Source organism: Halichondria panicea, chromosome 1 (assembly GCF_963675165.1).
Source record: "Halichondria panicea chromosome 1, odHalPani1.1, whole genome shotgun sequence".
NCBI classification, from domain to species: Eukaryota; Metazoa; Porifera; class Demospongiae; order Suberitida; family Halichondriidae; genus Halichondria; species Halichondria panicea.
Genome location: NC_087377.1, coordinates 11,991,422 through 12,009,761, shown reverse-complemented (window position 1 = coordinate 12,009,761; position 18,340 = coordinate 11,991,422). Strand labels below are relative to the sequence as shown.

Here is an 18,340-nt window from a genome sequence, read left to right as displayed (position 1 = left end):
GGGGCGGCTCCAGAGGATTGTGCACAAGAACCACATGAAACTTTAAATCTTCATTTAATACTAGATCTAGTGCAGATCCATACAGGATATTAAAATTAATGTGCTCAACATGTTGTAAGACTATTGAAATTAATACAGCAAACATTGTTTTATTGCACAAAAAACAATCATTATTGTGAAAGAACATTCTGCCATTTGTGTTCGCCTCTTCACTTATGAGGCAGAGCAGTCTGATTTGTCCTATAGCCTCGGTCCCAATGCTACAATACCCCCAGTAGAACTCCACTCAAAATTTGAATATGTATACTCAGTGTAGCACAAGCCACACAGTAATGATGCACAGGAACATGGGTAAAGAATCCAGAAATGGGAAGTGAACGACAGACTCTTTGTAGACCAAGACGTTGCAGATCTCAAGGATTGCTTTCACTTGTACAGTACGGCCTGGGAAATGGTGAAACAACAATTACAAGTGAGATAGTATGAAACTAAAGTGGAGTAAATGGACATATAGCGGAAAAGAAGAAACAAGAGTGAAGGTGGTGCGAAGGGTCTGTCTTTACAAACAAGCGTTACTAATACTAGATCTACATCAGACATGTATCTATACCATACCATGTACCAGCTAGCTATTGTGTATACTGCATGTACTGCACTGAGATGATATAATTATAATTTTATAGACTAGAGTCTTCCTAATTTTATCTTACTTGTGCCATAGATAGTAGAGGGTACATGGTTCACCACAAGGAGGCTAGCAATGACTGCAGTCTGTTCCCTCTAGCCCCAGACCCTAACTAGCTAGCTAGCTAGCTCTCATCTCTCAAGCTCTGAAGAAAATGGTGATTTGACAGTTTGAATATTAACGGTTTTTTACCATTAAAACGTGTGTTTTATATGCAAGGTTCAAAGGTGGACATTGGACATATTCCTGTATTTAGTCGCTTTCCTAAAACGATCAGTGCTGTGCTTTTCCAGAGCCTGAGTGAGGTGTTACTTTTCTTCACACTGTTCAGCTCTAGCTCCCTTTCTCTGACAGCCATGCACTGGCTAGATATCATGCTCTTAAAATGGCTGTCATTTAATACTGATTCACAAATTCAACATATCAAGCAATATTACTCATTATTAGTCCAGAGATATTCGAGAAGATATCTGATTAGTCCTGTCTTCTCTTCTTAAACTTCTGTACTGCCTCTTGACGTTCCACTTATGCATGTCATGTTATACTTCTGTACTGAAAAAGAAAGGGAATCCGACTAGAAAAACATTTGCAATGTGAAAAATTGCTAGGATTGGCCAGAGGAACCACAAAAAAGTGTGGAAACAAGAAATCAGACGAGAGCATAACTCCAATCCGTTACAACGTCATGAACATGTACAATACATAGTATATAGACTGTGTTCCAGATCCATCTACCAGCTTCCATCCACCACATCATTCCATGCAGTATGGTCCGTGCATGTTATTACGCATGGATGGACTGTGTGTACCTGTGCTCAACACTGCATGTATTAGGAACATCAATTCATCACAAATCATCGCGATTAATATGCCCGCACATTCCAAAACGGATGTATAATAAATATATAGGGATTGGTCATCACCCCACCAGTAAAAATTGGCCGGGAAAACATGGAAAACTACCAGTACATGTGATTGACGTTGTAACGGATTGGAGTTATGCTCTCGTCTGATTTCTTGTTTCCACACTTTTTTGTGGTTCCCCTGGCCAATCCTAGCAATTTTTCACATTGCAAATGTTTTTCTAGTCGGATAATTATATGAACAGATGCAGTGCTATATTGTTTACATTGTCAACATTACGTACCTCATGCATACTGAATAATGAAAGCTGCAAGGAAAACAACAGATTATACTAGGTATATAATGCGCATACTACCACACACCGAGGCGTAGTTATAATAACTGTCGAGTTTGATCACTTGGTTCATAAAGAATACACCACTTTATTCTATTTCTGATTGAGGAAGTCAGAAAAACTACATGTACATAATAATGACAGGTTTTACAGCAAAAAATAACCTGTATAAATTATATAGGGATATAAATGTAATTTGAGACCATTAATCTATACATGCATGTAGGTTATACGCTATCAATAAAGTGAAACACTAGCAAGTCTATAATTACAATTAACTTGTTGAATGTATTGAATATTAAAATAAACGAGTTTCACAGAGTCCTAATGGTCCATACGCCTGGTTAGTGTTAAGTTCAATCTCCTCTTTGGGTGACACCTCTTCATAAACAGGAACAGCTGGTGCAGTGGGTCCTACGTTAGCTTGTCCTTCAGTTGCCGGGGAGTACACTGCTTTCTTTCGAGAGAAAATAATTATGCATCACCAGCAGTTCATTGAAGAACCCAATGACTAGAGTGACAATGAAAGTGATGACCACACTGATAGCGACAGTTGCAGAAATGGAGAACAAAGGAGCGACAGTAGAAACTGCAAGATTAGATAGTAGATAGCAAACAATTACAAAGCTCATCACCTTCAGTCACAAGTACACACTTGATTTCCTCAGGCTCTGTGCTCCACACTCCAGCATTAGTGCAAGTGATGGTGTTGGGTCTAGTCAGTGAGAGTCCATTGTCACACTGGTAAGTCAGCACTGTTCCCTCCAACACCGTCTCATTCAACCTCTCATATAGTTCACTATAGCACCGTTGCACAGCTCAGCATGCAGGTACAGTGCAGTTGACTATAATAATAATTATAGGGACGGTTAAACAGTGATTCAATTGCATGAGTATGTTTGCTAAAACAAAATTGATAATCCATGCTATGATAATTAAGAATTGTACATACAAGAAGTCCGTCAAAAGGTGTATTTCCTAAATGCACATGCATACATTCACAAAATGCACAGGCTCAACAACAGCTATATAATCATACATTTCACCTGGCCTCTCCCTGCACACCAAACTCTCAGGATTATCCACCCACTCTCCACTACCCTCCACATCAGTGCATGTACTGGTCCTCACATCAAGGGGGAACAGTCCCTCATCACAGCGATAGATGACCTGTGAACCCAGTGAGAAGGGTGGTGTCCCACCACTGACGTCCACACTGCCTCTAGACGGTGCAACAAGAGAGCCACCTGTGAGCTCTGAGAGAAGGCCTAATAACAGTATAGAGTGAAAGCAATAACCTTATACCTGAGATACAGACGTAAGTGGTGGGATCAAGTGACCATCGTCTAACACTCTCATAGGTTGCTGTTACTGTCTGTCCATTGCAATTGAAGCTCAGGATTGATCCTACTACTGGAGGCAGTGGTGGAGCACCAACGATGGTCACTCTATTCGCAGGTGATGGGTTGGAGGGACAGGTAACTGCATTAGAGAAGCAAAAATAATTATTACCGTACTCTACGCCCACCCTAATTGCATGCTACACAGTAATTTCGATAATGGTAGTTTTGTCTCGAAATTACGCCTACTCATGAAGAAACTTAGTATTTTCTGGGGCATGCCAGTGCTTGCAATAATTATACAACGATGGTAATGCATGGGTAAGTAGCTGAATAAAAGTCTGTCAACAGAGATTCAGAGAAGATTGTCCTTGTCTCTTATACTTGCAAATAGGAGTGATAATCATTGGATCTAACTATCTATGTAGCTATCTCTTCAGCAACCAGCTTACACAAGAAACTGCTAAACCTTCTTGACAACTATAAACTGCTCGCTGACAAGTTTGCATCACTTCCTTGTGGGCGTATTCTTAATGCAAATAGCCTATACAGGAACTTTCACTCAAAAGAAGCAGTGGGTCGTAATTTCGGGCGTGGGAGTAATCTCGATAGAGTAGTACGGTAGTAACGAGCGCAGCTAAGACAATGATACCGTATAGCGGGTAATTTTTGGGGGACAAAATATTCGTGGTTTAGACATTTCGTGGATATTATTTTCGTGGTTGCTGATTGCACTGCAGTTAAAGGTCGCTTCATTCGTGGGGAAAATATTCATGGTCAGAGCTTCAACCACGAAAACTACAAATATTTTGTCCCCCGAAAATTACCGGCTATACGGTATATGAACTAACCAATAGAAGGGATCATCACCATGTTGTCACGGCTACTGCCAACACAGTTAACTGCTCTGATGGTCACGTTGTAGGGAATGTTGTAAGAGATATTGAACTGTGCCAAGGTAGTCTCCACGGTAACTGGTGACTTGGAGAGAGGTGTTGGGGAAATGACGAGGATATAGCTGACAGACACACCACCAGTAGAGGAGGGGGAGTCCCAGTCCAGAATAACAAGAGAGGAGCTGAGCTGGTTTTGAGTGGAGGATATTCTTGGGTTTAATGGAGAAGTTGAATTACCTATATGCATGTGCAATAAAAGTCTATAAGTTTAACTGCATGTGTGTTAAGATTAAATAGCTACTCACCAGCAACAGAGATTGTCTGCTGTATTGCAACTGTAATACCATTTGAATTGGTAGTAGTATACAGGTAATATTGGTTCCTTCCAGTACAGACACTTCACTGAGGTTGATTAGGGTGGATGTCAGAGTTCCACCATCATTGCTTACAAGAACAGCCTCAAACATGATCACTCCAGATCCAAATGTGTCCCTTCGACCAACTTGAGAACCAATAAAGAGTGTACTTTAAACTGGCATCAATCCAGACTTCGCTGGAGGGTCCACTTGCCATCTCAATACAGCGGCAGGCTTAAAGCATGTGAACAGAACTGCCTCTCCAGGACACGCCACACTGGTGTTGGACACTAATGAGGCCTCTGTTGAAATGGAACAGCTTCAATCACACATGAAGCACAATCTTGTTTTGCATTCATACCTCCTATCTGAGAGCCAATCATCACTGCTAACAGAAGATGCTTGATCACCAACAAGTTCACCATTATTTAACAGGGCAAATTTAATAAAGTGCAAAAGCAAAATGTGACATCTTTACCTATTGCCTAGATTAGATCATACTTCTCCAGTCATGAGACAGTGGGTTTATTGTCAGTGTGGGTATACGAAAAAAGTTTAATTGAGATCTAATATTAACCTTGTGTTTACCATGCATACCCTATATCCAGAGCCTTATATCTGCTATATCTGTAGAGTTGTCCTGAAGAAGTTTTTAAAAAGTAAAGATCGTTAATGAAACATTTGCTAAATTGCTGACTTCAGTAAATAGCTGTGGGCTGAGTAACCTGTTAGTGTTTGTTTAGCCAGCTGTTGTGATCATAAAGGATACTGTTCTGTTGACAATAAAGATGAATGCAATCATGACCATTATTGATAAGTAAACAAACAGTTCGCAATCAAGATCAAGTAGCATAATTATAATTATTTGAAATATAAGCCTGATTCGACTGCAACTCAATGTGGCCTCCAGAGCAAGTTAGTCATTACAAAATCTCCATTGTCTCACTTGTCATAAACAAAATTGAAATTGAATGATTTCCACATGCATCCTTCCATAAGCTCCACTTTTCAAGTTCTTGGTGATTAACAAACAACTATGAGCTCTACAACAATCAGTACCACCATGCACACACCTCCAACTATAGGCTGTCCAAATGCAGCAGCACTGCCACCTAGAGCTGAATAGATGATCATGTAGCAGCGAATCAAAAGTTCCAGTGGTAAGGGACCACCTGCTCGCTACTGCCAAGGTTCTTCATTCCTGTCTCCATGGCAAGTGACTAATGGTGAGCATGGATCCACGAATTGTGACAGGAGGTGTATAATTGGTGATGTTGTTAAAACTTGACTCATAAAGCATATCTACATGTAGATGACTATATTGAAACCTGGAGGTTTCACTGTATATACATGCAGTCACTTATTATCCTAACTTCATGATAATTATGCTGTTTCAGTACCAATATTTATATATGTGCTGTGATGCACTTCCTTTGGACAAGTTTGACTTCTCTTATAATATTTGTGCTATTAATACGTAATCTATACAGTACTCAAATTTACAATCTTATAAGGTATAGTTATAGCTATAGATATTATACATATATTTTGACAATGTATGCGTTGGGTGGAAAACAAAATGCACGGTTCACAGTCCTACTGGTCCATACGTCTGGTTAGTGTTCAGTTCAATCTCCTCTTTAGGTGACACCTCTTCATAAACCGGACCAGCTGGTGGTGTGGGTCCTACGTTAGCTTGTCCTTCAGTTGCTAGAGAGTATACTGCCTTCTTACGAGAGGAAAGATGCATCACTAGGAGTCCAGTGAGGAATCCAAGAATGGCAGCCACAAAGAAAGTAATAATTACGCTGATAGCAGCAACTGCACCAATGGATAGGGAGGTGGCAGTAGGACCTGTGAAATCGATGTATTATGGGATTACGAACCATAATTCACATTCAAGTACACACATGATGGCCTTCACCTTCAGTTGGTGACACACACATGATTGCCTTAGGCTCAGTGCTCCAGACTCCAGCATTGGTGCAAATGACGTTGTTAGGTCCTGTCAGTGAGAGTCCATTGTCACACTGGTAAGTCAGCACTGTTCCCTCCAACACTGTCTCGTTCAACCTCTTATAGTCCACTATAGCACCGTTGGATGGCTCGGTAGGAAGAGTACAGTTGACTGTGTCGACCCACAAAAGTTAATAAACAGAAGAAACTGAATTAAATTACCTGGAACTGTCCTGCACACCACCGTACTGGGGTTAGGCTCCCACACTCCATTTTGTCCGTTTCTTGTGCAAGTGGAAGTCAGGACACCCATGGGGAACAGTCCCTCGTTGCACTGATATGTGATCTGTGACCCCTCTGTGTAAGATTGACCAACAGTACTCACACTACCCATGGAGGGGACCCCGGGAACTGGACATGTCACTGGAGGTTCTATACGGTGATGTTATAAACATAAAGTTGTAAGCGACAGCTGCATGCGTATAGCGCACATCAACTCACCCACTGTTGGACACATGAAATCCTCAGTGTCAGGATTCCATCGTCCATCACTACCACAGGTAGGGGTTCTCATCTGATTTTCTCCAGAGCAACCAAAGTTTAATTTTGAGCCGACAGTAGGCACACTGGGTATTTGAACATTCACGACTCCACTGGCAGTAGAGGGGGAAGAGGAACAGGTAACTGCATGCACGTGGGGAGAGAATTAAGTGTGATTCATTTACATCAAACAAATTGTAGTAACCTATTGAGATTTTTAAGTAACCTATTGAGAGTATCGCCAATATTGAGGCATTGCTCATTCCAGCACAGTTGACAGCTCTGATGGTCACATTGTAGGGTGTGTTGTAGGAGACAGTGATCTCTGTCGAGGTGGTCTCCACGGTGACTGGTGACCCGGAGAGGGGTGTTGGGGAGATGGTGAGGACATAGCTGATAGACACACCACTAGTAGAGGAGGGGGAGTCCCAGTCCAGAGTGATAATGGAAGAACTGGGTTGGTTTTGATTGAAGAACAGTGCTGGGTTCAGTGGAGGAGAGGGTATATCTGTTCAATTATTGTTATTAAAATACTCAGATCAACATCATTATATAGACTTATACCAGCCACACGGATGGGTATTAGACCTCCTCCTGCTCCTCCCAAGTCTTCACACTGTACCATAGCTCCATCCAGCACTGTCACCATAGAGAGGGTGGTGAGAGTGGATGTGACCATGCCTCCATCCAGTCCAGAGTAAGCAGCTCGGAACATGAACATCTCATCAGTACCAAGCGTTAATGTTCTACCAATGTTATTCACTACTCCATTTACACTGACTGTATTCAACCCTGGCGGTGGAGTTACTGTCCAGCGAATGGTCCCATCAACATCACTAGGCAGAGAGCAGGTGAAGGTGACAGTGTCATCAGGACAAGCCACAGGGGGGGTGGATGTCAGTGTGGCTGAAACAAATTGTGTGTTCCAGTGAACACATGCTAGTATAGATGATCTATGTAACTTACCTGAAGCAAGATAAAACAGCTGGATGCTGATAATAACTGCCTGTATTTGCATTGCAGGAGCTATATATATTATTATAGCTGGTAGATACCTTAATATTGATTACCTATAATTATTATGATGAAACACACCTCTTTCTATTGATCATGAGGAAGTCAGAAAAACCACATCAGAATGTGACAATAGGTTTTACAGCCAAATAATACATTTTATATATAATAAGTCAACCATACAAAAGTATAATTAAAAATGTATCTATAGTATACGTAGTCCATGCATGTCTATTAATTGAATGCCAGTTTCACAGTCCTATACTGGTCTGGAACTGTCCTGCACACCACCGTACTGGGGTAGGCTCCCACACTACATTTTGTTCGTCTCTTGCGCAAGTGGCAATCAGAATACCTATGGGGAACAGTTCATCATTGCACTGATATGTGACCTCCTGTCACCCCTCTGTGTAAGACTGACCACTAGTGTTCACACTACCCATAGAGGGAGCTCCGTGAACTGGACAGGTCACTGGGGGTTCTGTAAGAGAACAATCAAAAAATATATCACATTGTTGGACACAAAAACTCCTTTGGGTCAGGATTCCACCTTCCATCACTGCCACAGATGGAGGTTCTCATCTGATTATCTTCAGAACAAGTGAAGGTAAGTGTGGAGCCCATGCACAGTAGTATACACGGGGTATCTGGATGTAATTGTTTACCACCCCACTAGCAGCAGAGAGGGAAGAGGGACAGGCAACTGCATGAAAATAGAAGTAAACTAACATTAATTTAGCACTTATACTAACCTATGGACGGTATAGTAACCAACATTGAGGCATCACTCATTCCAACACAATTAACAGCTCTGATGGTCACATTGTAGAGTGTGTTGTAGGAGACAGTTATCTGTGCTGAGGTGGTCTCCACGGTGACTGGTGACCCGGAGAAAGGTTTGGGGAGATAATGAGGACATAGTTGAGTGACAGACACACCACCAGTAGAAGAGGGGGAGTCCCAGTCCAGAGTGATAATAGAGGAACTGACTACATTATGTTGTGAAGCCAATATTGGAGTTGATGGAGACAATGGAGGCTCTGTTTGAGATGCAATAATATATACAGTGTTATATGTTTGGCTCACTGACCGGCCACTGTGATTGATCGTGACTCCATTGTTCCACCGCTGGAACATGTGACAACACTGCCATTCAGCATGGACACCTCAGTGATGGTAGTGAGAGTGGAGGTAAGAGTACCATTACTTGTATTCGTTACAGCAGCTTGAAACATGAATCCTTCAACTCCAGCAGGCAGTAGAGTACCAGAAATAGAGAATAAAAGTTGTGTCACCTACCCAGATACGATATACCCAGGTGGAGGATCAGCTATCCATTGTAGAACAGTTCCACTAACGGAGCAGGTGAAGACAACAGGGTCATTTGGACATACCGCACCATCACCACTGCTGGATGTCAACTGAATGGCTGCAAAAATAAACCATAACGGCATGTGTGATAAAAAACTTGCCTAATTTCCCTCTTTGTTCAATAGCTAAACACACCATATCTGCATAGATCTATATAGCATACATTACTCAGTAGATTCTGAACTTACTAGAGACTGAGACTGAAAATTAAATACATCCCTTGAAAACAAAACAGTATACTGTTAGATGGATCCATTCCAGTTTATATAGCTATACCACACAAGAATGATTGGTATAAGAATCATATTTCTTAAATGAATTTTGTGGTTGATTAGTGCTGACTGCATGCTGAGCCTGATTATACAATGAAAAGAACAAAGTGAAAGAAAACATATAGATCTACAATCAAAAGAACAGAGTGAAAACCAGATGCTATTGAATACCTTAAGGGTGCGTGTTTTGTAGATGTTGTGGTAGATAAATGTGGGCCAGTGTACACAAGAGAATCCTCAAGTGAGCTTATGAATGTGTTGTGTGTTGTGATGTAAATAGAGGCACTGCAGAGTATAATATTTATACGTAATAGCAGTTTTAACTAAATCTAATCTTGTACCCCCCCCTCCAGTTTCATTCTCCTATTTGGAGAGCTGAGTGGTGTGAGTGGGTGTGGTGACCGAGTGTCCTCCCTCCTCCCCCTCTGTGCTGAGACACTACAACACAGACATAGATACTACCCTCAACACATAAACCTCCTGGAGATACTGCTCAAACTGGTGAGATGGTTGATAAAAGGATACTCTTTATGTCATTCAGTATGACCCCAGAGGAGGTCCGACATGCGTGCACGAATCAGTATAATTATATAAGTTCTGTGTATTGATGCCATATTGCGTAATCCAAAGAATACACTAGCACTTTTAATTATTTGTGCACGCATGTCGGACATCCTCTGGATCTCGGATGCTCTCTAAGTCTATAAAGTTACTGTTGTGATGTATGTTGTACTATTGATAGGTTGGGTTGAAATTTCTTAGCCAGCTAGATCACCTAAGTTTCCTGACACTGTATAAGAAACGTTCAAAGTAGATTCCACAGAACATTTTCATTAATTTTGTGTAATTATACTGTGCATGACTACATGTATCTAACTTCTTTGAGTGTTCAATGTTTCTCTGTCCTTGTTTTCTACATTTAAAGCTATTTCAAGATAATGAGATCTGTATACTCCACTTATTACAAGTACTCCCCTCCACCCTCACAGAGCAGTGACAATGCCTGGTATACAGTCTGCTGGAGTGGACTGTCTCACCTTCCTCCATCAGCTGCTGGGGAGAATGATCCTCAGAGGGAGAATAGAACAACACGATCCAATGTGAGTCGTTGATATATACGTAGCTGCATGACTTATGCCAACAACTCTGTTTACATTGTTCTAAGTTGTTGATAATGAACAGCTGCAGTACGTGCTAGCTATATAAATTATGGTAATTGTTACATGTACATGCATCTATTGATGAAAGTACCAGAAGTTTCACAGTTCTACTGGTCCATACGCCTGGTTAGTATTCAGTTCAATCTCCTCTTTGGGTGACACCTCCTCATAAACAGGACCAGCTGGTGTAGTGGGTCTTACGTTAGCTCGCTCTTTAGCTGACGGGGAGTACACATTCTTTTTATGAATGAACAAATACATTATCAAAAGTCCCATCAACAATCCAATGACGGTGAATAGAACTGCCGTGACAACCACGCTGATGGAGACAGCTGCATCAAATCGACTCCCATCTAGGCTGGCGCAATTGTAAGAAACAGCTGTATAAGTGGTTCAAGGTGATTACTTAAGTAATGAATACACTTGCCTCTGCAGACTGTCTCCACTGGGTTTTTGTCCCACTTTCCTGTAGCTAGACAGGTGGAAGTCATTATGCCCTCAGGGAACAGTCCAACATCACACTAGAATTTCACTTGTGTACCGGAAAAAGCTGGTACTGAATGATCACTGATGGTGCCATTCCTTGGTGGGGATAGTGGAGCCTTGCAGTTTATTGGAGGAGCAGCTGTGTAAATAATAACATACTGTTGGAAGTATTTAACAAGATGCTCAGTAGAGCATTCACCCCGTGCGTTGAGCTTCATCGCACAGCAGCAAAACAGATATAATAATTTTTACCGTAACAACTTTATCATTAGGGGAATATAATATGATAATGAATCTATAAAGCAACGATTAGATTGATTAGTTTGTCATCTTCGAAGATTACCTACAAGTTAAACTGCATATATAAGTAGAGCAGTTAAAGCAGTCCATGAAAGTGTCTAGTTCGCTCAAACAGCTCATTGTTGTGTATACACACATACACAAACCGACACACACACACCAATCACTCTATCCTCTGCTGTGCGCTGCGCATGCACACACGAGGTAAATATATAGTCAAGAGCTTAAACTCACGAGTTGTAGGAGTAGGTGTGGTTATAATTAGTGATGTACACTCAATAGCCTCAGGGTCTGGACTCCACATCAGTGTACCCTCACATGTCACCATCGTAACAGCAGACATATACCCAGTGTCACACTGGGTGGTTACTGTAGATCCTGGCAAACTGTTGGTGGTTGGTCCAAACACTCCATTCATGGGGTCGGTCAACACAGGACAGTTGCCTGCACTAGAGGGGGTCAGTGAAGTGTGCTGTTTAAAGACAATGTCGACTCACCGATCCTAAAGTTGTACTCAGCTGTTGTACTGTTCCCAACACAGTTGGTAGCCACAACACTGACAGTGTAGTACACATTGTATTGAGCAGTCACAGTGGCAGAGGTGGATGTGAGGACAGTAGTAGAGAGCTGAGCCAGAAGTGAGATGGTCACTGTGTAGGTGAGGTCATCTCTACCACCAGTTTCAGTAGGAGGGTCCCACTGTACAGATACACTAGCTTCATTGGATGAGCTGCTTAGAATGGAGTGTCTGATGGTGGAAGGTGGTCCTGGTGGATCTATGTAACTTAGTCAGACAATGGACGATACACTATAGCTAACTGCAACTCACCAACCAATCGGATCGTCGAAGATCCTATAGTAGTTAGAGTAGGCAGTGGGTCCACACAGGACACAGTGATCCCATTCTCTGCTGTTCTTGACAGAGTAGATGTTAATGTAGTGTCATTGAATGCAACCAGTGTTATGGTGTAACCTGATACAACATTGGGTACATTGAGACCAGAGGGAGAAGAGATGATAGTGATAGGAGTTGCATCTGATGGTACCCATCTCATGGAATCTCCAGGAGCAGTGCAGGTGAAAGTGACTGTTTCCATTGGACATGGTCTCTCCACACTCACTGAATGTTGGGCTTTATGAAACATGCAGCAATGTAAGGAAATCTATAATTGAATAGTCAGTCTTACCAGTGCTGAAGCCAGCCAGAAAGCAAATCAGAAGAACTCTAATGAGCTTTATTATCTTTATTAGTGTCATCTCGAATTATTTCTTGACAGTGAGAAGGTTTCAATGTGATTAATTGTTTACTTCCTTTATGATAATTTATTCATAATTATAGCTTCTTTTATACACTTCCAAGTTTATTTTTCAACCACTGTCTCAATAGCAGTTAAAGCAGTCCATGGAAGTGTCTAGTTTGTTTAAACAGCTCGTTGTGTACACACACTATCATCACCATACAGTGTACACACTTAAATTATGCATCTTATAGACCTGTTATTATAGAACCCAAATATTCCTCTTAAAATAAAATAAAATAGTCTGTCAAGCCTAGCCTTCTTATATTGTTCATCCTCTCTCATAGTACGACACCTATATATTTATTACACATGTAAGGCACCTAATATTATTATATCTAAATGCTTTAGAGGTGGCAATATAATATCGTTTACTGCATAATTATAGAGAGTGCATGGAGAGGCGCACAGGCTGTTTTTAAATTATTACAACAGTAGACCCTCGCTAATCGGAATTGAGCGGGACCAGACTCCATCCAAATGTATGAAATTTCCGGATTAACAGATGTCATTAATCGATTATGAATAATTTATTGTTAACAAAGACACTTTCACATGTACATGTATGAATATACACATGGCCTTTAATCGAGGTGCGTATTTTCAGCTGAAGCAATCCTTTCAGACCAGGAAAAATGAAACAGCTACGTAGCTACATGACTTATGCCAACAACTCTGTTTACATTGTTCTTAAGTTGTTGATAATGAACAGTTGCAGTACGTGCTATATTAATTGTGTTAATTGTTTACATGCATGTACATTAACTGTTGATGAAAATGACCAGAAATTTCACAGTCCTACTGGTCCATACGCCTGGTTAGTATTTAGTTCAATCTCCTCTTTGGGTGACACCTCCTCATAAACAGGACCAGCTGGTACAGTGGGTCCTACGTTAGCTCGCTCTTTAGGTGACGGGGAGTACACATTCTTCTTATGCATGAACAAATACATTATCAAGAGTCCCACAAATAATCCTATTATCATGAATACAATTGCTGTGACAACCACACTGATGGAGACAGCTGCATCAAATCGACTCCCATCAGATAGGCTGGCACAATTACAATTACAAGGAGCAGCTGTAGGTGGTTCAAGTGGTGGGGATAGTGGAGCCGTGCAGTTTATTGGAGGGGCTGCATGTGTAATAGAATTAATGTATACCAAAAGCTTAACTAACGAGTTGTGGGAGTAGGTGTGATTAGTGATGTACACTCAATAGCCTCAGGGTCTGGACTCCACATCAGTGTACCCTCACATGTCACCATCGCAACAACAGACACATACCCAGCATCACACTGGATGGTTACTGTTGATCCAGGCAATCTGCTGAAGACTGGTCCAAATGCTCCATTCGTGAGGTTGGTCAATGCAGGACAGCCACCTGCACAAGAGGGAGTCAGTATATATATATAGTTGCTGTTTTAACGATGTCGACTCACCGATCCTAAAGTTGTAGTCAGCAGTTGTACTGTTCCCAGCACAGTTGGTAGCCACAACACTGACAGTGTAGTCCACATTGTATTGAGCAGTCACAGTGACAGAGGTGGATGTGAGGACAGTTGCAAAGAGCTGGGCCGGAGGTGAGATGGTCACTGTGTAAGTGGGGTCATCTCTACCACCAGTCTCAGTAGGAGGGTTCCACTGTACAGATACACTGACTTCATTGACTGAGCTGCTCAAAATAAAATGTCTTACAGCAGAAGGTGGTCCTGGTGGATCTATATATACATTTTTTACACATACAGACAATGGACAATGGACAAGACCTCACCAACCAAACGGATTGTTGAAGATCCTATAGTGGTTAGAGTAGACACAATCTCGGAACAGGACACAGTGATCCCATTCTCTGCTGTTCTTGATAGAGTAGAAGTTAATGTATCGTTATCAAATGCAATCAGTGTCACAGTGTAGCCTGACTGCATTACTAGTGGATCAGAGGTGGTGAGAACAGTGATACGATTTCCAGGCAGGTCCCATATCAAGATATCTCCATTAGCAGTGCAGGTAAAAGTGACTGTTTCCATTGGACATGGTCTATCCACACTCACTGAATATTGGGCTTTATGAAACATGCAGTGTCAATGTAAGGAAATCAATAATTGAATAGTCAGTCTTACCAGTGCTGAAGCCAGCCAGAAAGCAAATCAGAAGAACTCTAATGAGCTTTATTATCTCTATTAGTGTCATCTCTATTGACAGTGAGAAGGTTAATGTGATGCTGACTAGACAACCTCCTTTGCAATTGTTTACTTCCTTTATATTCATATTAATACACTTCCTGTTTTCGCATATAGACAGATTATAGAACATAAGACTAATCAAGGGTATAATTATTCTCTCGCTGATTAAGCAAACATTTATATATGCCCACGAATTTAATATCGCATGCATGCATGCTGTAAAAGGCTGCTATTCCACGGACATTAAATCCGCGAAAACCGGTCATTCCGCAAAAGCTTATACCCTCGAAATATACCTGCTCACAATCTTCACAATAATTACGTAATACATGTATCGACTCTCCCAGAGCCATGCATGCAGTGCTCTAGATCAAGTGGCTTGCACATTCTCTAAACCCTATTTTTTTAGGTCTCATGTCGTGTTTGTTTTTTTAGTAGTGCTCATGCATGCATGCATGTCTACACATTACAGCTCAGCAACCCCCCTCCCCCCCCCCCCACACACACATGCACACACAACATGACACACATATATAAGGTGAACAAGGATTGTCAGAGACTGTATACATGGGACGAACGGTGAGAGTAACTTCTAATTCCCGGTAAGAAACACTACGACACTCATTCCCTTTGTTTGTATGTATTGTATTTCATTGAGCTCTGGTATTTCATTATAGAGTAGTGACTGAGTGACTTCAATGAAATTCGGTAGTCACTCTACTATCGCTTATAACATGACGACAGTTAGTCAGCTGATCAAACTCCCAGCATAAATAGAGCTAAGAAAGAGCTACATTTTGATAGGCAAAAGAGTGTGTAGTTGTCCTTAACAACGCTGGTAGCAGTGATCGATTATACGTGGTCGCTAATTTTTGTCTCACTAAAATTAATGTTAACTCACTTAATGTTTTTAGTGTAGTGGGTCTTTATCGTTTGTTTTGGATCAGAGTGATAGTTGCTTATCCATTCTGAAGTCTTTACCAAATCTACCCACCCTAGTACAGATTATGTTTATTGGTTGACTGATGCTTACCATTTACAAACCCTTTGTACTACCATTATGTTTATTGATATTTACGGATATGATAGAGAGATTTTCCTTTTGTTCGGAGGTTATAATTATAGTTTGAGTAGGACATTGAGCAGATTCGTTACTGCCAACTTTCTCATCTTCTTCCAGCCTTGCATATATTGAGTTAATTCTGCAGTCTCCCCATTGCTTTTCATGTGCCCATGTGCCCCTGGACACGCACTAGTAAAGTTACTAGCTAGCTACGTACAGAATAATATTGCTACCTCAGCAATTTCTCCATAGAATAATAATTATACGTAATTACGGTGCATTTATGAATAATACGCTACCGTTCAGTTTGCGTTTTTCTGGAGCCAGAAAAACCTGCAACGCAAACGTAACAGGAAATTTTATTTGAGGGCATAATAATTTTGTGCTCCGATCAATTGTGCTGTTTCATTATAGAGTACTGACTGGCTGGCTGTTGGTGTTTCCCCACTCTCCTCAGATCGTGGCTGGATGAACTGTTCCTACTGTTCTTTGCCAACCTTGAGGACAACATACCCTCAGTTAGACAAGGGGCAGCTGCTGCTCTCACCAGCGTCACCAAGGCTTATGGTGAGACATTGTACAGACTGTAGACTATGCTGATAATTTGAGGTGTGTTTTCAAGATTGTAAATTTGCTCAGCTCATTATTACCTTTTCATTGTATGTGGAGAATAGTCGTGCTCTTTTTTCACTAGCTGACCGTGTGAAAACAACACTACAAGTATAAAGGCCCCTTAAAAAACCTTTAAAGATACTAGCTGCACTGTATTATGGGACCTAGCTGGCTGTGGTTGTATTTTGCAAACCTGTTACAGTTTAGCTAGTATGAAGTGTATCACCTTAATTCCGAATCTTTTGTGTTCTGTAACAGATCAAGTTGTGGGTGACCACTAACTACCGTATTATATGCTAGAATGTTTTGCAAGCATGCATCAAACATTTGCGATTGTAGATCAATTTGCAACAATAAAATCCGCAAAACCTAAATTATTACTTGTAAATACACATGATTCTTGCCAGAACGCATTAGCAAAGGGTCAAATTTTCGCTCATTCGCAAAGGTTTTCACCCGCAAAATATTTTAGTAATCTACAGCACTCAAAGCAGTGACAATACCCTACTGGAGTGGACTGTCTCACCTCATTATGTCAGCTGCTGGGGAGAATAATCCTCAGAGTGTGAATAGAACAACATAATCTAATGTGAGTCTTTGCGTAATAATAATTATGCTAGCACTGTATGGTATAACATAGGCTTAAGTCTGACTTTCCTTATACAAAACGATTGTTACTGTACCCACGTATGTTTATTGTGTCATTCAGTGTCACCCTCAACTCACATGCAGCCAAACCCATGCACTCAGCTTAGGCTAAACTTCCACTTTATACCATGTACATTGTGTGAATTTGTGTCACTTAAAGTACTTACTTCGTTTATGGGACATTCCTTATCAAGTCAACACAAAAAATGAGCACCCCCTCAGATTTTAACGAAACTTGGCATACATATTAATACCTTAGCCCCATCAGTATCATAATTATGGCTTTTTATTTACGAGTACTTCAAAATTCACTAAAATGTTGGTGACTCCACCTACATATGCTCATAGAGCATAACTTCTGCCATGATTATCGTATAGTGGGTATATAGCGGGTATATAGTATCAGTGGACGAAAATTAAAACTGCAAACTTTTTCTGGCACAATAATAATTCTTATGTTCAACGTCACCATCCTGACGACCTGTACGAATACAAATGGTAGTTTGTATGAAAATTTGCACCAACGAAAATTACCTGCTATACCCCTTTCCTTGCCATTATTCGTGAAATCTGGAACAGGAGCGTCTTTAGGTCGATCAATTAGTGTGGATCCGGCCTCACCACGCCTCCATGTCATTCTATTAGTCTAGATCCGGCTAGCAATTCTAGCTGGGACTCCCAGTTCTAGCTCGTTTTGTTTAGCGTGTCAGAGACTGGGAGAAGATGATTGGCACTCCTTGGCTCCTTTGGATGTACAGCTGTCCAGATCCCTAGAACATACCCTCCATTCTGACGAGTTATCAGTGCATAGGGTGCTTACTAGATTCTTGCCAGCCAGTACAGTTCAAGCTACACACAGCACCGCTCAACTATTCTCTACCCCATTATCTAGCTAAATCTGGTCCAACTAGACAGCAGACACAGCTAGTTAATTCAGTAAAGCCAGGGGTAGCCCTACTTC

At 41.2% G+C, this 18,340-nt stretch overlaps 5 protein-coding genes across 5 annotated transcripts in view; 2 read left to right on the top strand and 3 right to left on the bottom strand.

Moving 5' to 3' along the window:
* Positions 1-16,048, top strand: part of LOC135349858 (uncharacterized) — a 51,334-nt gene extending 35,286 nt beyond the window's left edge. The window contains exon 10 of the mRNA XM_064548498.1: positions 16,031-16,048. The gene's annotated coding sequence lies outside the window, so the exon portion shown is untranslated. The remainder of the gene's footprint in view (positions 1-16,030) is intronic.
* Positions 2,834-4,900, bottom strand: LOC135352212 (uncharacterized). Its single transcript, XM_064551412.1, has 5 exons — positions 4,837-4,900; positions 4,487-4,621; positions 4,075-4,356; positions 3,189-3,365; positions 2,834-3,139 (listed from the first exon to the last, which is right to left on the bottom strand). The coding sequence occupies exons 1-5, from the start codon at positions 4,898-4,900 to the stop codon at positions 2,862-2,864; spliced, it is 936 nt and encodes a 311-aa protein (XP_064407482.1). The 3' UTR covers positions 2,834-2,861.
* On the bottom strand, positions 5,966-9,280 carry LOC135352128 (uncharacterized). Its single transcript, XM_064551348.1, has 10 exons — positions 9,076-9,280; positions 8,738-9,025; positions 8,626-8,688; positions 8,407-8,466; positions 7,536-7,877; positions 7,198-7,479; positions 6,933-7,115; positions 6,654-6,863; positions 6,400-6,603; positions 5,966-6,329 (listed from the first exon to the last, which is right to left on the bottom strand). Exons 1-10 carry the CDS (start codon positions 9,218-9,220, stop codon positions 6,064-6,066), a joined length of 2,043 nt encoding a protein of 680 aa, XP_064407418.1. The 5' UTR covers positions 9,221-9,280; the 3' UTR covers positions 5,966-6,063.
* LOC135349149 (uncharacterized) lies at positions 13,421-14,966 on the bottom strand. The gene is made up of 4 exons (XM_064547644.1): positions 14,645-14,966; positions 14,313-14,591; positions 14,051-14,254; positions 13,421-14,006 (listed from the first exon to the last, which is right to left on the bottom strand). The coding sequence occupies exons 1-4, from the start codon at positions 14,946-14,948 to the stop codon at positions 13,663-13,665; spliced, it is 1,131 nt and encodes a 376-aa protein (XP_064403714.1). The 5' UTR covers positions 14,949-14,966; the 3' UTR covers positions 13,421-13,662.
* Positions 16,049-17,220: 1,172 nt separating the features above from the next.
* LOC135349623 (uncharacterized) overlaps positions 17,221-18,340 on the top strand; it is a 41,490-nt gene continuing 40,370 nt past the window's right edge. Inside the window, exon 1 of the mRNA XM_064548184.1 lies at positions 17,221-17,320. The gene's annotated coding sequence lies outside the window, so the exon portion shown is untranslated. The remainder of the gene's footprint in view (positions 17,321-18,340) is intronic.

Excerpts from the sequence above, each read along its gene's own strand:
- LOC135352128 (XM_064551348.1), bottom strand. The coding sequence starts at position 9,220 with ATGTTTCAAGCTGCTGTAACGAATACAAGTAATGGTACTCTTACCTCC. Across the intron at positions 7,480-7,535 it reads AATACCCATCCGTGTGGCTG|ATATACCCTCTCCTCCACTG; the intron begins GTATAAGTCTAT and ends ATAATTGAACAG. Across the intron at positions 7,116-7,197 it reads ATTGGCGATACTCTCAATAG|TTACCTGTTCCTCTTCCCCC; the intron begins GTTACTTAAAAA and ends ACGTGCATGCAG.
- LOC135349149 (XM_064547644.1), bottom strand. The coding sequence starts at position 14,948 with ATGTTTCATAAAGCCCAATATTCAGTGAGTGTGGATAGACCATGTCCA. Across the intron at positions 14,255-14,312 it reads TGACTACAACTTTAGGATCG|GTGGCTGTCCTGCATTGACC; the intron begins GTGAGTCGACAT and ends CCTCTTGTGCAG. Across the intron at positions 14,007-14,050 it reads CACACCTACTCCCACAACTC|CCCCTCCAATAAACTGCACG; the intron begins GTTAGTTAAGCT and ends TTACACATGCAG.
- LOC135352212 (XM_064551412.1), bottom strand. The coding sequence starts at position 4,900 with ATGGTGAACTTGTTGGTGATCAAGCATCTTCTGTTAGCAGTGATGATT. Across the intron at positions 4,357-4,486 it reads GGAAGGAACCAATATTACCT|GTAATTCAACTTCTCCATTA; the intron begins GTATACTACTAC and ends ACATGCATATAG. Across the intron at positions 3,140-3,188 it reads CACTTACGTCTGTATCTCAG|AGCTCACAGGTGGCTCTCTT; the intron begins GTATAAGGTTAT and ends GCCTTCTCTCAG.